Here is a 14,074-nt window from a genome sequence, read left to right as displayed (position 1 = left end):
CCAAGGCCACCTGGACCACTTGAAGCACTTACCTTATGAAAGTATCTGATACAGACAGCTGATATAGTTACTGCTATTACATACAAAGCATGTCATACCTTATAGCTTAGCATCATGTGTTAGATACCGGCCGGGATAGAATTTGGGCTATTTCAAACTAGACATCCGATATAAGTGATCCTGTGTACAAATGTTAAAACTGAAAGAGGTAAGTATCTGGGTTAGGGGAGAAGCCCTTCTTCCCCTAACTGGAGGCTTCTTCTGGAGCATGGGACTCCTGGGTTCCTTTTACCTCCTTCCTTACTTCCCGGAACAGGGGTGGGAAGGTTTAAGGGGTGACTCATTTGACTGAAAATGTGGGAAAAAATAAACCAGGCAAGCTCAGTCCACCCGCTCACTCCTTCCCCCAGGAATTGACCTGTCCACACAGAGGTCATGCTCTCTTCTCCAGGCTCAGTGTTTTGTGGGGCAGACCCTCCGGTGCCAGTGTGTGGGTAGAAGAATGTCTAATTCTGGAGTTTAGTATCAAGAAGCACAAAAGCATTCTCCGTTATTACCTTTTCAGTAACAATGGTGGTATTTTAATCTATTTGCAGGCTCCGTTTTTCTCAGTTTAGAATTTGGAAGGTTCTACAAGGGCACTGTGCACGGAGTCCCCATCAGTGCTCAACAACTCACTGATCAGCACAACTGTTAACACCTGTTGGGCACGTGCTACGTGCCAGGCCACCAGTTTACTCACTTTGCAAGCATTTACTCACTTAACCTAATTAGGACAACAACAGGCCAAAGAAACTTCACAATACAACTGGGGTTTTGGTAGCTTTTGAAGTTGGTCACCATTAACTCCTACCCCTCCCCCCACCACGTGCATCTACCTCTGCTCATCTGAGAGAGAGGGTCTATTTCCTCTCCCTCTGAATTTAGGCTAGCCTAGGACTTGCATGGACAGAACACAGTGAAAATGACATCCTGGGACTTCCAGGGCCTTAAGAGGCCTGGTGGCTGCCATTTCCCTTCTCTCGGGTAGCCAATCCCCTACAATGAATCCTGGGCTAGACCTCTGAGTGAGGAGAAAGGCTGGAGAGCAAGCCCTCGTGGAGGAGCACTGAGAAGCCAGGCACAGAAGTGAGGCCTTCCTGGACCTTCCACAGCCCAGTTCCACCCAGGCTTAGCTGAGTGCAGTCAAGTGAGTGACTCCAGCCAATGCTCGGCAGAAGGTACCTACCTGTCTTCTTCAGGCCAAGCCCTACCTGGATTCCCCGGCAGGCACAGAACTGTGGGAAACCATAAATCATTGTTTAAGTCACTAAATTTCAGCGTGGGCATCATGATACATGGCAGCAGACAACTGAAAAAAATAAAACGCATATATACACACACCCTTTAAAACAGTAAGTGGTGTCATTGCTACGGCGTGACAAGAATCTTAAAAGAGCTGTAGATGATTGACTAAACCATAAAGTCACAATGTCTTTGTAGCCGGCCCTATATACTCTAAGTAGCACTCTTTTAAGTGGCTTTCTAAATGGGCCACCTTTAAGGGACAAACCATAGTTATGACCTCAAGACATCAGCTCCACTCTCTTGCTGAAAGGGATAAAAGCTCTTCATTGAATAATAATCTCTTTCTATTCCCTCCAGAGAGCTCATCATCGCTTTGCCTCGTATTTGATTACCATGTAGGATAGTGTTTACACCCTGGCTCCGTTGGCTCCTCTGGGGAGCCCTCCCAACCCTCATTCTGAGCTCTAGGCTGGCTTACTCCTCCTCAGCGTCTCTCTACTGCTCTGCTCATATCTTTAGCACGGTGCTCATCGCATATATTATTTACATAAACTGCATGAGAACAGAGACCTGCCTGTTTTGTTACTGCTGTATTCTAGGCACCAGAACAGCCCTCCATGTGGAGTAAGTATTCCATGAATGTCTCCTGGTTGAATAAGTCAATGCGCCTGCTTCCCCCCGGACTAGACCCTGCGTGTTGGTGGTGAGTGTCCATCACCGCTTCCTTTATTTTTATTTTATTTTTTTTTAATTTTTTTTTTCAACGTTTTTATTTATTTTTGAGACAGAGAGAGACAGAGCATGAACGGGGGAGGGGCAGAGAAAGAGGGAGACACAGAATTGGAAACAGGCTCCAGGCTCCGAGCCATCAGCCCAGAGCCTGACGTGGGGCTCGAACTCACAGACCGCGAGATCGTGACCTGGCTGAAGTCGGACGCTTAACCGACTGCGCCACCCAGGCGCCCCACCGCTTCCTTTAATTCTCTCTCTTGTGCTGGAAGCCTGGAAGTGCCTAGACTTACTCACTGCGAGGGTCCAAGTGCAATTCTGACTCTGCCAGGGAGCGGGGCGGGGGGGGGGGGGGGGGGGGGGGTCGGGGGGGGGGGGCGCGCCTGCATGAGATATGGAGGACAAGGGAACAGGATAAGTTCTTCTGCCTTGAGTTGTGGCGGCTGATACGAGGTTTCAGCAGATGGGCGTGTTTGTACAAACTGGCCAGCTACACGGCTCGCAGCTAGGACAACTGGCAGTGGCTTCTACGGTTTCCTGCCCTCTAGGTGATGGCTTTTGGAAACTGCCTAGCGGTATCCCTTTCACTCCTCAGACTCTTAACAATGACTTTTGGGACTGCTGAGTTCCCTGAAGTATCTGGAGTGCTTCTTGTTTTCCTGTGGAATTCTAACTAATATGCTTCCATAGACTCCATTTCTATAAGGAGGGGAGGGCTTATCCTTCCATACCCAGGCCTGCACAGGATCTGGATCACAGTGGAAACTAATAGTGATAAAGAGAATAAGGGTGACCATGGCAAACATTTATTTCATGTTTACTATGGGCCCAGCCCTGTTGTAAGTTATTTATTCAGTAACCCTGCAAGGCAGGCACTATTACTGTCCTCTTTCTACAGATTAGGAAACTGAGAACAAAGTAGTTAAGCAACGTGCTTAAGAATCACAGCATTAAAAGGTGGACCGTGGAGGCAAGCCCGGGCAGTCCGGCTCTCTGGTCTTGTACCTGCATCTAACATCTTCCCCTGTCTGAATGATACTTGCTCCAGGACATGAAGATACAACCACTAGAAGTTGAGAATGCGGTATAAATGCTCTATGTGCATTTACCATAAAGTAGCAGTTCAGTATGTTCTCCTTTAAGACTATTAACTTTGTGGTTCAAATAGCTGTGTGTATACGTGCGCGCACACACACACACACACACACAGGTTTTTTTTTTTTTTTTTAGCATGTATTCATTTTTGAAAGGCAGAGAGAGACAGAGCACAAATGGGGGAGGGGCAGAGAGAGAGGGAGATGCAGAATCTGAAGCAGGCTCCAGGCTTTGAGCTGTCAGCACAGAGCCTGATGCGGGGCTTGAACTCAAGGACCACAAGATCATGACCTGAGCCGAAGTTGGCCGCTTAACCAACTGAGCCACCCAGGCGCCCCTTAACTTTATTTTTTTCTGATTACTCGCAAAAACAATGAAAAAACAGGAAGCCTTAGATGGGGCGCCTGGGTGGCCCAGTTGGTTAAGCGTCTGACTGGCTCAGGTCATGGTCTCATGGTTCATGAGTTCAAGTCCCATGTTGGGATCTGTGCTGACAGCTCAGAGCCTGGAGCCTGCTTCAGATTCTGTGTCTCCCTTTCTCTCTGCCCCTCCCCCACTCTCTCTCTCTCTCTCTCTCTCTCTCTCTCTCTAAAATAAAAAATAAACATTAAAAAGAAAAAAGAAAAACCAGGGAGCCTCAGAAATAATTGACATTTCAGGGAAGGTAAGAAGAACCACAGTGAAGAATATTCGTAGCTTTCATTTGAATTTCTTGATGCACATCTTTCTGCCTCTTGCCTGGGAGCACAAGATAAAGTAAAAGTCAAATAAACACTGGTTGCAACAACTGTAGGGAAAATATTTCTCTCTTTACTGTGGCTTCTGCCAGAACGGAGAACAAACGTTTCTACTAAGACCTCAAAAACATGGAAGAGAGAGCACGGGAACATGCAAAGACATACAAAGTCCACGTGGAAATGGACAAAGCAGCTGATCACGAATACTATGGACAAACGTGCACGACTCTCAAAGTCGACCAGTGGATAAATCGGAGCGGGTGTGAAAAGGGACAAAAATAGGTGTTGGAGAAGCTTTTTCTCCAATCCTGATGTCTCCCAACACACATAGGGAGATCCACTAGCAGAGTAGCCCTGGACAGGACCATTACTTACTATTCAGGGCAGAAGTGTCTTAATCAGATGGATGCATTTGGAAGGAAAATCTGAGCACAAACAGTCTGTCCCCTTTGTTCTCTCTTGTAAGTGAACCTGTCATTCTTCTCTGTTCTTCCATGTCTTAAATTTTCAAAGGGCCAACTCTGTCCACCAGCGGGGGGAAGGGGCAGGTTTATGCCCTGGTCCATTGCTGACACTGCCTGGGAGGATAAGTTTATGCAGTTCTGAGGTTCAGCACTGGAAAACCCTACTTGGCTCGAGTCCAAAGCCATATTTCCCCCAAAAGGTCCACAGTCCTTACCTGCACTTCCAGAATCCACAAAGTAATGAAAACAAAAAATTTTTCCCCGATTCATCTGGCAGCAAAACCTTAAGTGACCTGAGTCACCAGTGGCAAAACGTGACCCTAACAGACATGAAACTACTTAAATCCTCATTTTTCCCCTTAGAGCATTGTGTTGCATGTCGTAGCCAACAGCCCCATGTGCCTATTTAAATTTAAACTAAGTTACAATAGCTTCTCAGTCCTACCAGCCACATTTCAAAAGCTCAATAACAGCTATATTTAACTAGTACTACCACACAGGACAAGGCAGATGAAAACCTTCCAGCACTGCAGAAAGTACAGCTTAGAGTGAAGGCATGTTTCCTTATACACACATTCATACTTGCTTACGGGATATGACCCAGACCCTACATAATAAATAGCATATATACCATTTTCTTCCTAAACCTAAAAAATATGAAATTCCAAAATCGTATCTGGCCCAAAAGATGATAAAGGAGCATGGGCCCACATCAGTTTTTACCAGTAATAAAAGCAATATCTTGACCTTCTATTTGCTTTAGACATTACCAGTTACGGACTAAATGGTTGTGTCCCCCCAAATTCATATGTTGAAGCCCCAAGCCCAAAAGTGATGGTATTGTGGGGTGAGACCTTTGGGAGGTAATTAGGTATAGATGAGGTCATGAAGGTGCCCTATGATGGGATTACTGTCCTATTTATAAGAGGAGGAAGAGACACAATAGTTCTCTCTCCACCACATGAGGACATGACCTTCTTGCCGTTGACCATGGAGGCAGAGGCTGGAGGGATAAAGCTGCAAGCCAATGGACCACACAGCATGGACCACCAGGAGCCACCTGAAGCTAGGAAGAGTCAAGGAAGGACCCTTGCCTAGAGCCTTCAGTGGGAGTGCAGTCCTGCTGACACCTTGATTTGGGACTTCCGGCCTCCAGAATCATGAAAGTTCCTGTACTTTAAAACCCAGTTTGGGGCCAATGTCATGGCAACTCTAGGAAACGAAGACAGAGTTTGCTACCAAGAGGCAGGTGCTGCTGTAACAAACACCTAAAACATGGGGAAACAGCTTTGGAACTAGGTAATGGGTAGAGACTAGAAGAGTTTGGGAGGTACATGCTAGAAAAAGCCACGACTGCCACAAAGAGACGGTTACTGGCAATTCTGGGAAGAGCTCAGAAAGGAAAGAGGAGAGCTGTGGAGAAAGATTCTTAGAGAATCCAGAAATTGTGAACAGAATATGGCCATTCTGCTGAACTGGCCATCCGGGCGACACCTAAGACTGAAACCAGGAACATGTTATTGCCCAAGAGAGCAGAGGCAAGTGCTGTAAAGTGGTCAACGATGTCGCTGAACTGTGTTCTAGTGTTTTGTGGAAGGTAGCACTGGTAAGCCAGGAAACTGGATGAAGGGGTGGCTTGGTTCTTCCTGCGTGCGGAGGAAAAAAAAAAAAACAAAAAAAACAAAAAAAAAAGGAGGAACCGAGAAAGGAATTGTTAAAACAAAAAGGAACCAGAACTTTAGGATCTGGAAAAGTCTCAGCTTATCCGTATCACACCAAAGGACAAACCGAAAGTTTTTGCTCTGAAAACCAAGAGTGTGGTCGAGCAACCCTTTGATACGGGTATAAATCACGGACCACCCCAGCAGAGGCAAGGTTCAGCTGGAACTGAGGAAGACAGGGGTTGCAAGGAAGATAGGTGGACCGAGATGCTGCAGGACTGAGCCGTAAGGCGATTCAGCTGTGGTTCTTCAACACAAAGGGAGAATGACCTCAAAGGAGATTTGGAGATCATCAGGGTTGCATCTTGGTTCAAAGGTAGGGGAAGGCATCACCTGGACTTCAACAGGGCAGATGGCGTCGTCCAAAGCCTTGAGGGCAGCGCCTCCTGGAGTCTTGGTGGGTAACTCCCTTCCACAGAGTTACAGATGTAGCACTGCCACCCCCAGGGGGTATGGAAAGCAGAGCATCAAACCAAAGACCATTATTCTAGCGCTTCAAGACCTAATGGTATTTGCCTTGCTAGTTTTTGAACTTACTTGGGACCCTTCATCCCTTTTTTCATTCCAATTTCTTCCTTTTAGAATGACAGAGTCAATCCTATGCCTCTCCCACCATTCCATTTTGCAAGCACACGACTTTTCTCGTTTCACACGCTCATAGCAGGAAAGGATTCCTGCCTCTGGATAAATCATATCTGGAATTTCACCCATATCTGATTTAGGTTGTATTTAGACGACACTTGGGGCTGTAGACTTTAGAACTGATGCTGGAGCAGGTCGAGACTTTTGGAGTTGTTGGTATGGAATGAATATCATTTGTATGCAACAAGGACATGAATTTGGGGAGGTGCAGGGACAGAATGTTATGGCCTTAATATTTCTGCCCCTCCCCCATTCGTATGTTGAAGCCCTAACAGCTAATGTGATGGTATTTTATTTTGAGAGACAGACACTGCACAGGGGATGGGCAGACAGAGAGGAGAGAGAGAGAATCCCAAGCAGGTTCTGAGCTGTCAGCACAGAGCCTGACTTAGGGACTCAATCTCTAGAATGGTGAGATCATGACCTGAGTGGATATCAAGAGTTAAGCATGCTTAACTGACTAAGCCACTCGGGCACCCCTAATGTCAGGGTATTTAGAGGTAGACCCTTTGGGAGGTAATCAGATTTAGATGAAGTTATTAGGGTGGGGCCTCCATTATGGGATCAGCATCCTTATTAAAGAAAAAGAAGAAAGACCAGGGCTTGTGCTCTCTGTCATGTAAGGACACAGTGAGAAGATGGTCATTGGAAAATCACAAGGAGGTCCCGCACCAGGAATCACACTTGCCAGCACCCTGATCTTGGACTTTCCAGCCCCCAGAACTGTGAGAAATAAAAGGTCTGTTGTTGAAGCCACTCAGTCTATGGTATTTTGTTGCAGCAGCCTGAGCTAAGTAAGACATTACTGTGCTCTAAACTGATTAAGAGTTAAGGCAGGGGTGCCTGGGTGGCTCAGTTGGTTAAGTATTCTACTCTTGGTTTCAGCATAGGTCACAATCTCTCAACTCATGGAATCAAGCCTGACATCAGGCTCTGCACTGACAGCATGGAACCTGCCTGGGATTCTCTCCTCTCTCTCTCTGCCTCTCCCCTCCCTTCCTCTCCCTCTCTCCCTCTTTCTCTCTCTCAAAAAAAAAAACAAAAAAAAAAACAACAAAAAAAACCAAACGAACAAAAAAAACCAACAGGAATTGAGGCAAAGAGGATTATTTATTAGGCTCCCATGAATTTCAATACAGGGAGAGAATTATGCTGGCTCTTCTCCTCCACATATTCATGGACAATTCAGGCTCATCACAGTGGAAGATTTTATACACGTTTTAGAATCACTGTTCCAAGAAGGTGTATGTGCCATTCTGGCAGAGAAACATGGCTAAATAACTAGAAGACTCCCAAGGATTAATACAGAAGCCACAAATGGAATTTCTACCTTGGGTGGAAGGTGGGACTAGATGAAGTCCAAGGCTTATTCATGTAAGAGAATCTGGGACAATGCTATTGTCTCCCCCACACTGGTTCTTCTCCAGTGTCCTTAATGTGGCGTGGACTGGTCGTATGCAGATATACTTTTGGACCGAAACAGGTCCATTAGAGTCCAGAACATTCTGAAATTTCCTTGAATGCCCTTGAGGCTACCCCTCTGGTGTAAGTGAAGTAGGTCAGAGCAGCCATGTTCCCTCTCTGTTAGTCAGCTTCTGGCTGGCTGTCAGGATTCAAGAGTAAGGATAACACTTATCCACTATATATCCAGCTGATTGTCTTGTCCATGTGGGTGGAAGAGATTTCACAGAAATCTGGCATAAACCTAGGCTGGGCCACAGAGTACCAAGAGAGATGTTTTGAGTCCCCTGAAAGCTCCACGTTATTTTGCTATACAGGTTCAGGCAAGTAGCTTAACCTGGCACAACCTTAGTTTCCTTATCTGTGAAACAGGGAGAACAGCCCCTGGTCCATCATCCTGACAGGATTTGGGGATGGAAATCAAAATTAAAATACTGAATGAGCTAACACATGGGAAAGTAATTTTTATGTATTACCTTTATTATTGATAAGTAAAGTCCATACAAGCCTTTTAAAGCAATACGTATTAACACAATAACCTAAGGGAGACCCTAGCTGAATTCTTAAACATACTGCTAGGAGTTCAACACAAAGCAGCTTTTATCTAGAGCATGAATTGATTTCCACTTGTAGAGAAAAGCATGAGACAATGTTCTTTGTCTTAATTGGACAGTGGAGAAACTCTTGAGTATTGGCCAAGAATCTAATATTGGATGGAACCAAAACACAACCATTTGCTTCCTGAATTGCATCCACAAAAATTTCGTGGTGGAGTGCTGCCTCTGATAGAGCATTTACCAAGATTGCAAGGTTTCACGCACAGGCCCCCCAAAAATACCCGTTTCTGTCTCTTCTATTTAATATACCCTCGACTCTCCAATTTGATCAAATCTGGGTGCTAACACTGTTACAACTTCTCACATAGAAGTCACATTTCTGGTCCTTCAAGATCAATGTACAAGCTTAGCTCAAACAGTAAGCAGGAGACACGAAAGCCTCCCTTCTGTTTGCTTTCCTAAGAGTAACATATGGCAAAGCTTTTAAGAAACTAGAAAATTTGAAGAATCATATGGACAAGCTTATGAAAAAAATGACATTAATCTTAAATATTAATTCATTATTAACCTGACTTAACACACATTCATGATCATTGATTTTTATTTTAGAAATTACAAACTTAAAGGAAAAACAAACTACTGATATTAACATTTTCACAGTATTTTTGAAGGAACATGTTTAAAGAAAAACAGTAATTTTGCTGGTTCTACATCAGCAGACTTAAACACTTCTCATGAAATTTCTTTCAAGCTTAGGAGAAGTGAAAATTTTAAGACAACATTTTCTAACACAATTCTCCCAACCACTTAAAAAAATGTTTTAGCATTAAAAGAAAAAAAAAAAAACAACCTTGAATACTTAAATTGCAGATTACCAGTAGTCTTTAAACAGGCTGCATATCTCCATGTTTTCCTTTATTCAGACTTAAGTAAGAATCCTGGAAGACATATCTGAGATTTTAAAAGGTTTTAAAAGGGTGGACAGTAATTTCCTAAATGCCTCAATTATTAAATTTTGTGAAAATGAGCTGCAAACTTTATTAGCACAGTTGTGCCTCTGTCTCAAAAAGTATACATTCTATTATTATAGAACTGTGAGTTACCTATTTGAGTCTTTCCCCAATGCCCTGGCATAATGTAAAGTTTCCCTGAGATTTTTGTTTTGTTTTTTACAACTTCTTTAGAAAGTTATTTTTGTTGGTTCTCTCAAAATGCTTTTCAAAAGCAACCAGACTCTTGGGTTAAAAAGATTATATCTAGTGATTGTTAACGCTTACTTTTTGTCAGACTCAAAGCTTGTTAGAGTGCATGAAAAAGGCTCCTGCAAAACTTATCTTATGGCCACACATTTACTTTTTCTAGAAAAGAGCAATTCCTGCAGTTTTATCCAGCTTAAGTCAAATGCTTCCTACTTCTTCACTTACTAGTAAGGAAAGTTAATATTCAGGTCCTAAAACTCAAAGGCAGTGTTGAGCAAAAAAAGAAATGAACCATCCAGCGCTCAGCCGCTGTGATTTGCGAATGCGAGAAATCAACAAGTTTGCGTTTGGCGCCTATCAGGTGCCCAGCCTTGAGCAGAAACAGGCCTGAGTAGGTCAGGTTCCAAACCGGGAAATCAAGCCCGGGGTCCAGCTGTGGAGATGAACTCCTGAGCGCTCGCCACGAAACCAGCGCCGGGATGAACGCCCATCTATCCCGGGGCCCCACAGCGCGTTTCCTCTGCAATCGCCGCGGGCCTTCGATTCACAGAGGATTCTTCCGCCCTCCAAAGCGAAGGGCACCGTCGCACTCACAAGAGGCTAGTCTCAGGGAACCCCATATGCTCACCCCGCTCGGCGCGAACAAGTAGCAAGGGAGGAAGCCCTCCTTCAGGACCCCGCAGCTGAGCCGGGAGCGAGACGAACTACTATTTGCGTTCGCGACGACCCCGGAGAAGACACCGCTAAAAGAAAAGGTGGTAGTGGAAGCAGGTTGGCGCTTCCAGAAGCGTCTAATGCCTCGGACGTTTCTTAGCTCGATCTGAATTAGTAACCCGGGCGAGGGGCGCGAGAATGGGGGTCCCAGGGGAAGCCAGCGGGCAGAGGGGATGAGCGAAGGGAGAATAAAAGTGATTCAAATGAAATTCCCACGCGCTCAGACCATCCACGCTTTCAGCTGGAGGAAGGGAGATTGGGGCACGCACGGCGCGCCCGGCTGTGCTGCGGAAACTCTCCGGCTCCCGGCGCGCGCGGACGGACGGAAGGACTGACGGGCAAATCCGGGCGAAGGACTTACCTTCAGGGTTGGCGCTGATGAAGACCCGCACGCTTCGCCCGGCGGGCACGAGGTGAGAAGGCAGGGCGTTGAGGTTCCCGGAGAAAGCCGCCCGCCGGAGCGCAGAGTCCCGGGGACAGGGCAGCCTGGTGCCCGCGCCGGCCGGCCACATCGCCCTCTGGGAGGAATAGCCGCCGCCGCCGCCTCCTGGTCCTCGGTTCCTGCCCGCGGCTCCGCGGAGCAGCTAGGTCGATCCCCGCAGGCGGCGCGGCTCAGAGCCGCCCCGAGCCCGAGGCGCCGCCGGCGAGCTCCGCGGCGCACACCACCGGCAGGCGCGGGGCGGCCATACGGACCCTCGGGCCGCTGACGCCGCCGCCTCCCGGCCCTCTGGGCGTCAGCCTTCGCCCGCCGCCGGGGGCTCAGCACAGCAGCCGGCGGGAGGTCAGCGTGGCGGTGGCGGCGGCGGCGGCTACGCGCGCGGCGCCTCTTTGCGCCGGGAAGCGCCCGCGCCGGCCGCCCAGCCCGCGGCCATCTCCCCGTCCGCGCCTGCCGCGGGAAGAGGGGTCGCCGAGGTGACGGGGACCGAGCGGAGGAGAGCTGCTCGAACTTTATCTGCTAAAGGCGTCCGACTTTATGGGAACGTCCTTCCGCGGGGCGGTGAACTCACCCGCGGCTTAATGGGCGGCAGGGGCGGGGGCGCGGGGGCCGCGGGCTGCCCGTGGGCCTCCCGGGCTTCTCTGAGGACGATCCCGAGCGCTCGTGGCTGTCTCCTTGGTGGAGAACATGAAAGAAACTAGCCCGAGATCCCTCTGACTCCTCCAACTCTCCTAAAGGTCAAACAAGCCCTCAGCATTTTGGGGAACGCACGCCTACCGGCGCCGGCGCCTCTTTGCCTACGTGCCGCCAATTCCGGCCTCAAAGTTAGACTCACGCACTGAGCCCGGCCCCCGAGGGTCCAAAGCATCAAAACTCGGCACCCTTTTGAGCGTCCTGGAGGGGCTGTCACCGTAGCCCGGCCTCAGGTGGCGCAGGTGACTGTCTTGCCGCTCCGCTAGCCTCACGCTCGGCAGAGCCGGGGGTTTTTATAGAGAAGCCGCGCCGCTCACGTGCTCCTCGCCGCGTGGTCGCGGAACCTTTCCAAGAGTGGGTCTCCGCGGGAAGCCTTCCCGAGGTCTGGAAGGCTCCAGAGGGGTCCTTCCTGCCCCCGCCCTGGAGCATTCCTGGGCCACTCCGCGAGCTGGGCGGCTCCAGGAGCCCCGTGCCGCCCGGTGCGCGCCTGGGCCCGGCAGGCCTTTGGGGGCTCCGGGGAGCGCTGTTTGGCGCAAGAGCCCGCAAAGTGCAGGTGGCCACGGATTGGGGCGGGGTGCGAGAGATCAGAGTTGGCTTTTGGCCGCTTTTCCAAGTCCCTGCAGGCTTCGCCTGACGCTGATCCGACGGGGCCAGAGCGGTCGCGGAACTCTGCTACCCTGGGGTTGGGAGTCGTAGCTCTAGGGGTCTGGTCTACGGCGGGGTGACGTAAGATGCCGAGGGACCCCAACGTAAAATCACCGTCTCCGGTGCACGCTCACTGCTCTTGCCAAGTACTGCAAATTCCAGGACAGGAAGAAGACCTCGTAGAATTAAAAGTGTGATTGTACTTGGGGTGGGGGAAGGGAGGAGGTGTGTCTGGAGCCTTAATTGGAGTTTGGCGTCCAAACCTCTCATTGTGAGCTTTGGGGCAGGAACTCCTGGCTCTTAGAGAGGAAGAACGGCTTTTCCAAACCTTTGGGATTGGAAAGGGGGTGCTTGGGCACAGGGTGCGGGCAGCTCAGCTGCAAATTTTATCTTCTCACCTGGGGCTTCTCCTGGCCTCCTCCTGGCCTGCACTTCTCCTAGGTCCTGCTGGTGGCAGTGAAGTCCTATGCACTGCTGTTTATTTTCTGACCCCACCCCGTTCCCAAAACATGCTTTCTGGGGTAACCTTTCGGAGGAATTGGGTCTCTGGGTTTTTAAGGCTGCCTCTCCACTACTGGGAACCAGGGGGCAGTCAACCGTTCGTACTCTGTAATAATTTGATGCAACCAGTAAAGAAACGTTGAACATACCCAGGCATTTGTTCAACTGATTCCGTTTAGCAAATTATCTCCTTCCCTCTCCAGCTTTATTACTCCCAGGTGGGAACATTCTCCAGCAGGAAGGAGGTCTCTGAAAGATTTCCTGATATCCCAGGAGGTATGGACTGAGAGTTCTGGAACAGGTCATGAATATACAGTGTCCGTTACAGTACCAGCCTTTATGAATATACAGTATTTATTACTGGAGAAAAGAGCCAGGACCACTTTATGCCTAATCTCAATGCTGTTTATAAGAAACTGATAAGAAGTTGCCGGATTGTCAGGTACCTGCCTTCCTTTCTTTCGTTTCCCCCTACTTATTTGGTGGTTTCTCTCTTAAAAATCAGATTAGTGTTTGTGTCTTCTGACCTTTGCTTCACATCTCAAAGTGTTGCACTTTCTTAAGATGACTTTGGGATTTTTGGCAGCCTCTATAACCTAATTAACTGTTCTAGACAGGCCGAAGTTTAGCATCTGCCAGTGTCACTGCAGACCAAGGATGCAGAGGAGAGAGACTTTCACATTTTTTGTGCGGCGGCGTTTTAAAGGGCTCCCTGCACAGCCAGCTTCACATAGGTAGAGCCAGCGCTGTCTTTGGGTTATCAGGGAGCTGTCTACCTTAGGACACCCAATCAACCACCTCCCTCCTCCATACACATACACACATACATCTCTCTCCTATCTTCTTCGAAGTCTTCTGTCTCTTGCTAACGTATGATCTCCTAAAACCAGAGATTCATTCATTAGTGTGGAAATGGCATAAGGGAAATGTCACCCTTGGCACTAACACTGTTAGGAATTAACTAGATTTATTTCCCACCCCAAGGCACTTGTGACTATACTAGTGGAGAGAGAAAGAAAAGAGAAAAGAACTGAAAACGGAAGGGAAGGAGCTGGTTTGAATGTGGAAGGCAGGCCCTGACTTCTAGCTGGGAGACTGTTTTGTTTTTATATCCATTTGAAACACTTTACAAACATTTTCTCCTCTTCATCAAATATTGAACATGTTATTATTCCTTCCATTTTACACATGAG

General features: G+C 48.1%; 1 protein-coding gene across 1 annotated transcript in view; it reads right to left on the bottom strand.

Annotated features, from left to right (window-relative positions):
* Nucleotides 1-13,708, bottom strand: part of NWD2 (NACHT and WD repeat domain containing 2) — a 185,696-nt gene extending 171,988 nt beyond the window's left edge. The window contains exon 1 of the mRNA XM_060655267.3: nucleotides 10,968-13,708. Coding sequence (XP_060511250.1) covers nucleotides 10,968-11,118 — 151 coding nt within the window. The 5' untranslated portion in view covers nucleotides 11,119-13,708. The remainder of the gene's footprint in view (nucleotides 1-10,967) is intronic.
* Nucleotides 13,709-14,074: the final 366 nt, after the last annotated feature.

The sequence above is a fragment of the Panthera onca genome, chromosome B1 (genome assembly GCF_046562875.1).
Source record: "Panthera onca isolate mPanOnc1 chromosome B1, mPanOnc1 haplotype 2, whole genome shotgun sequence".
Classification (NCBI taxonomy): domain Eukaryota; kingdom Metazoa; phylum Chordata; class Mammalia; order Carnivora; family Felidae; genus Panthera; species Panthera onca.
The sequence above is the reverse complement of the archived record's forward strand: the minus strand, read 5'-3'. Positions and strand labels throughout refer to the sequence as shown.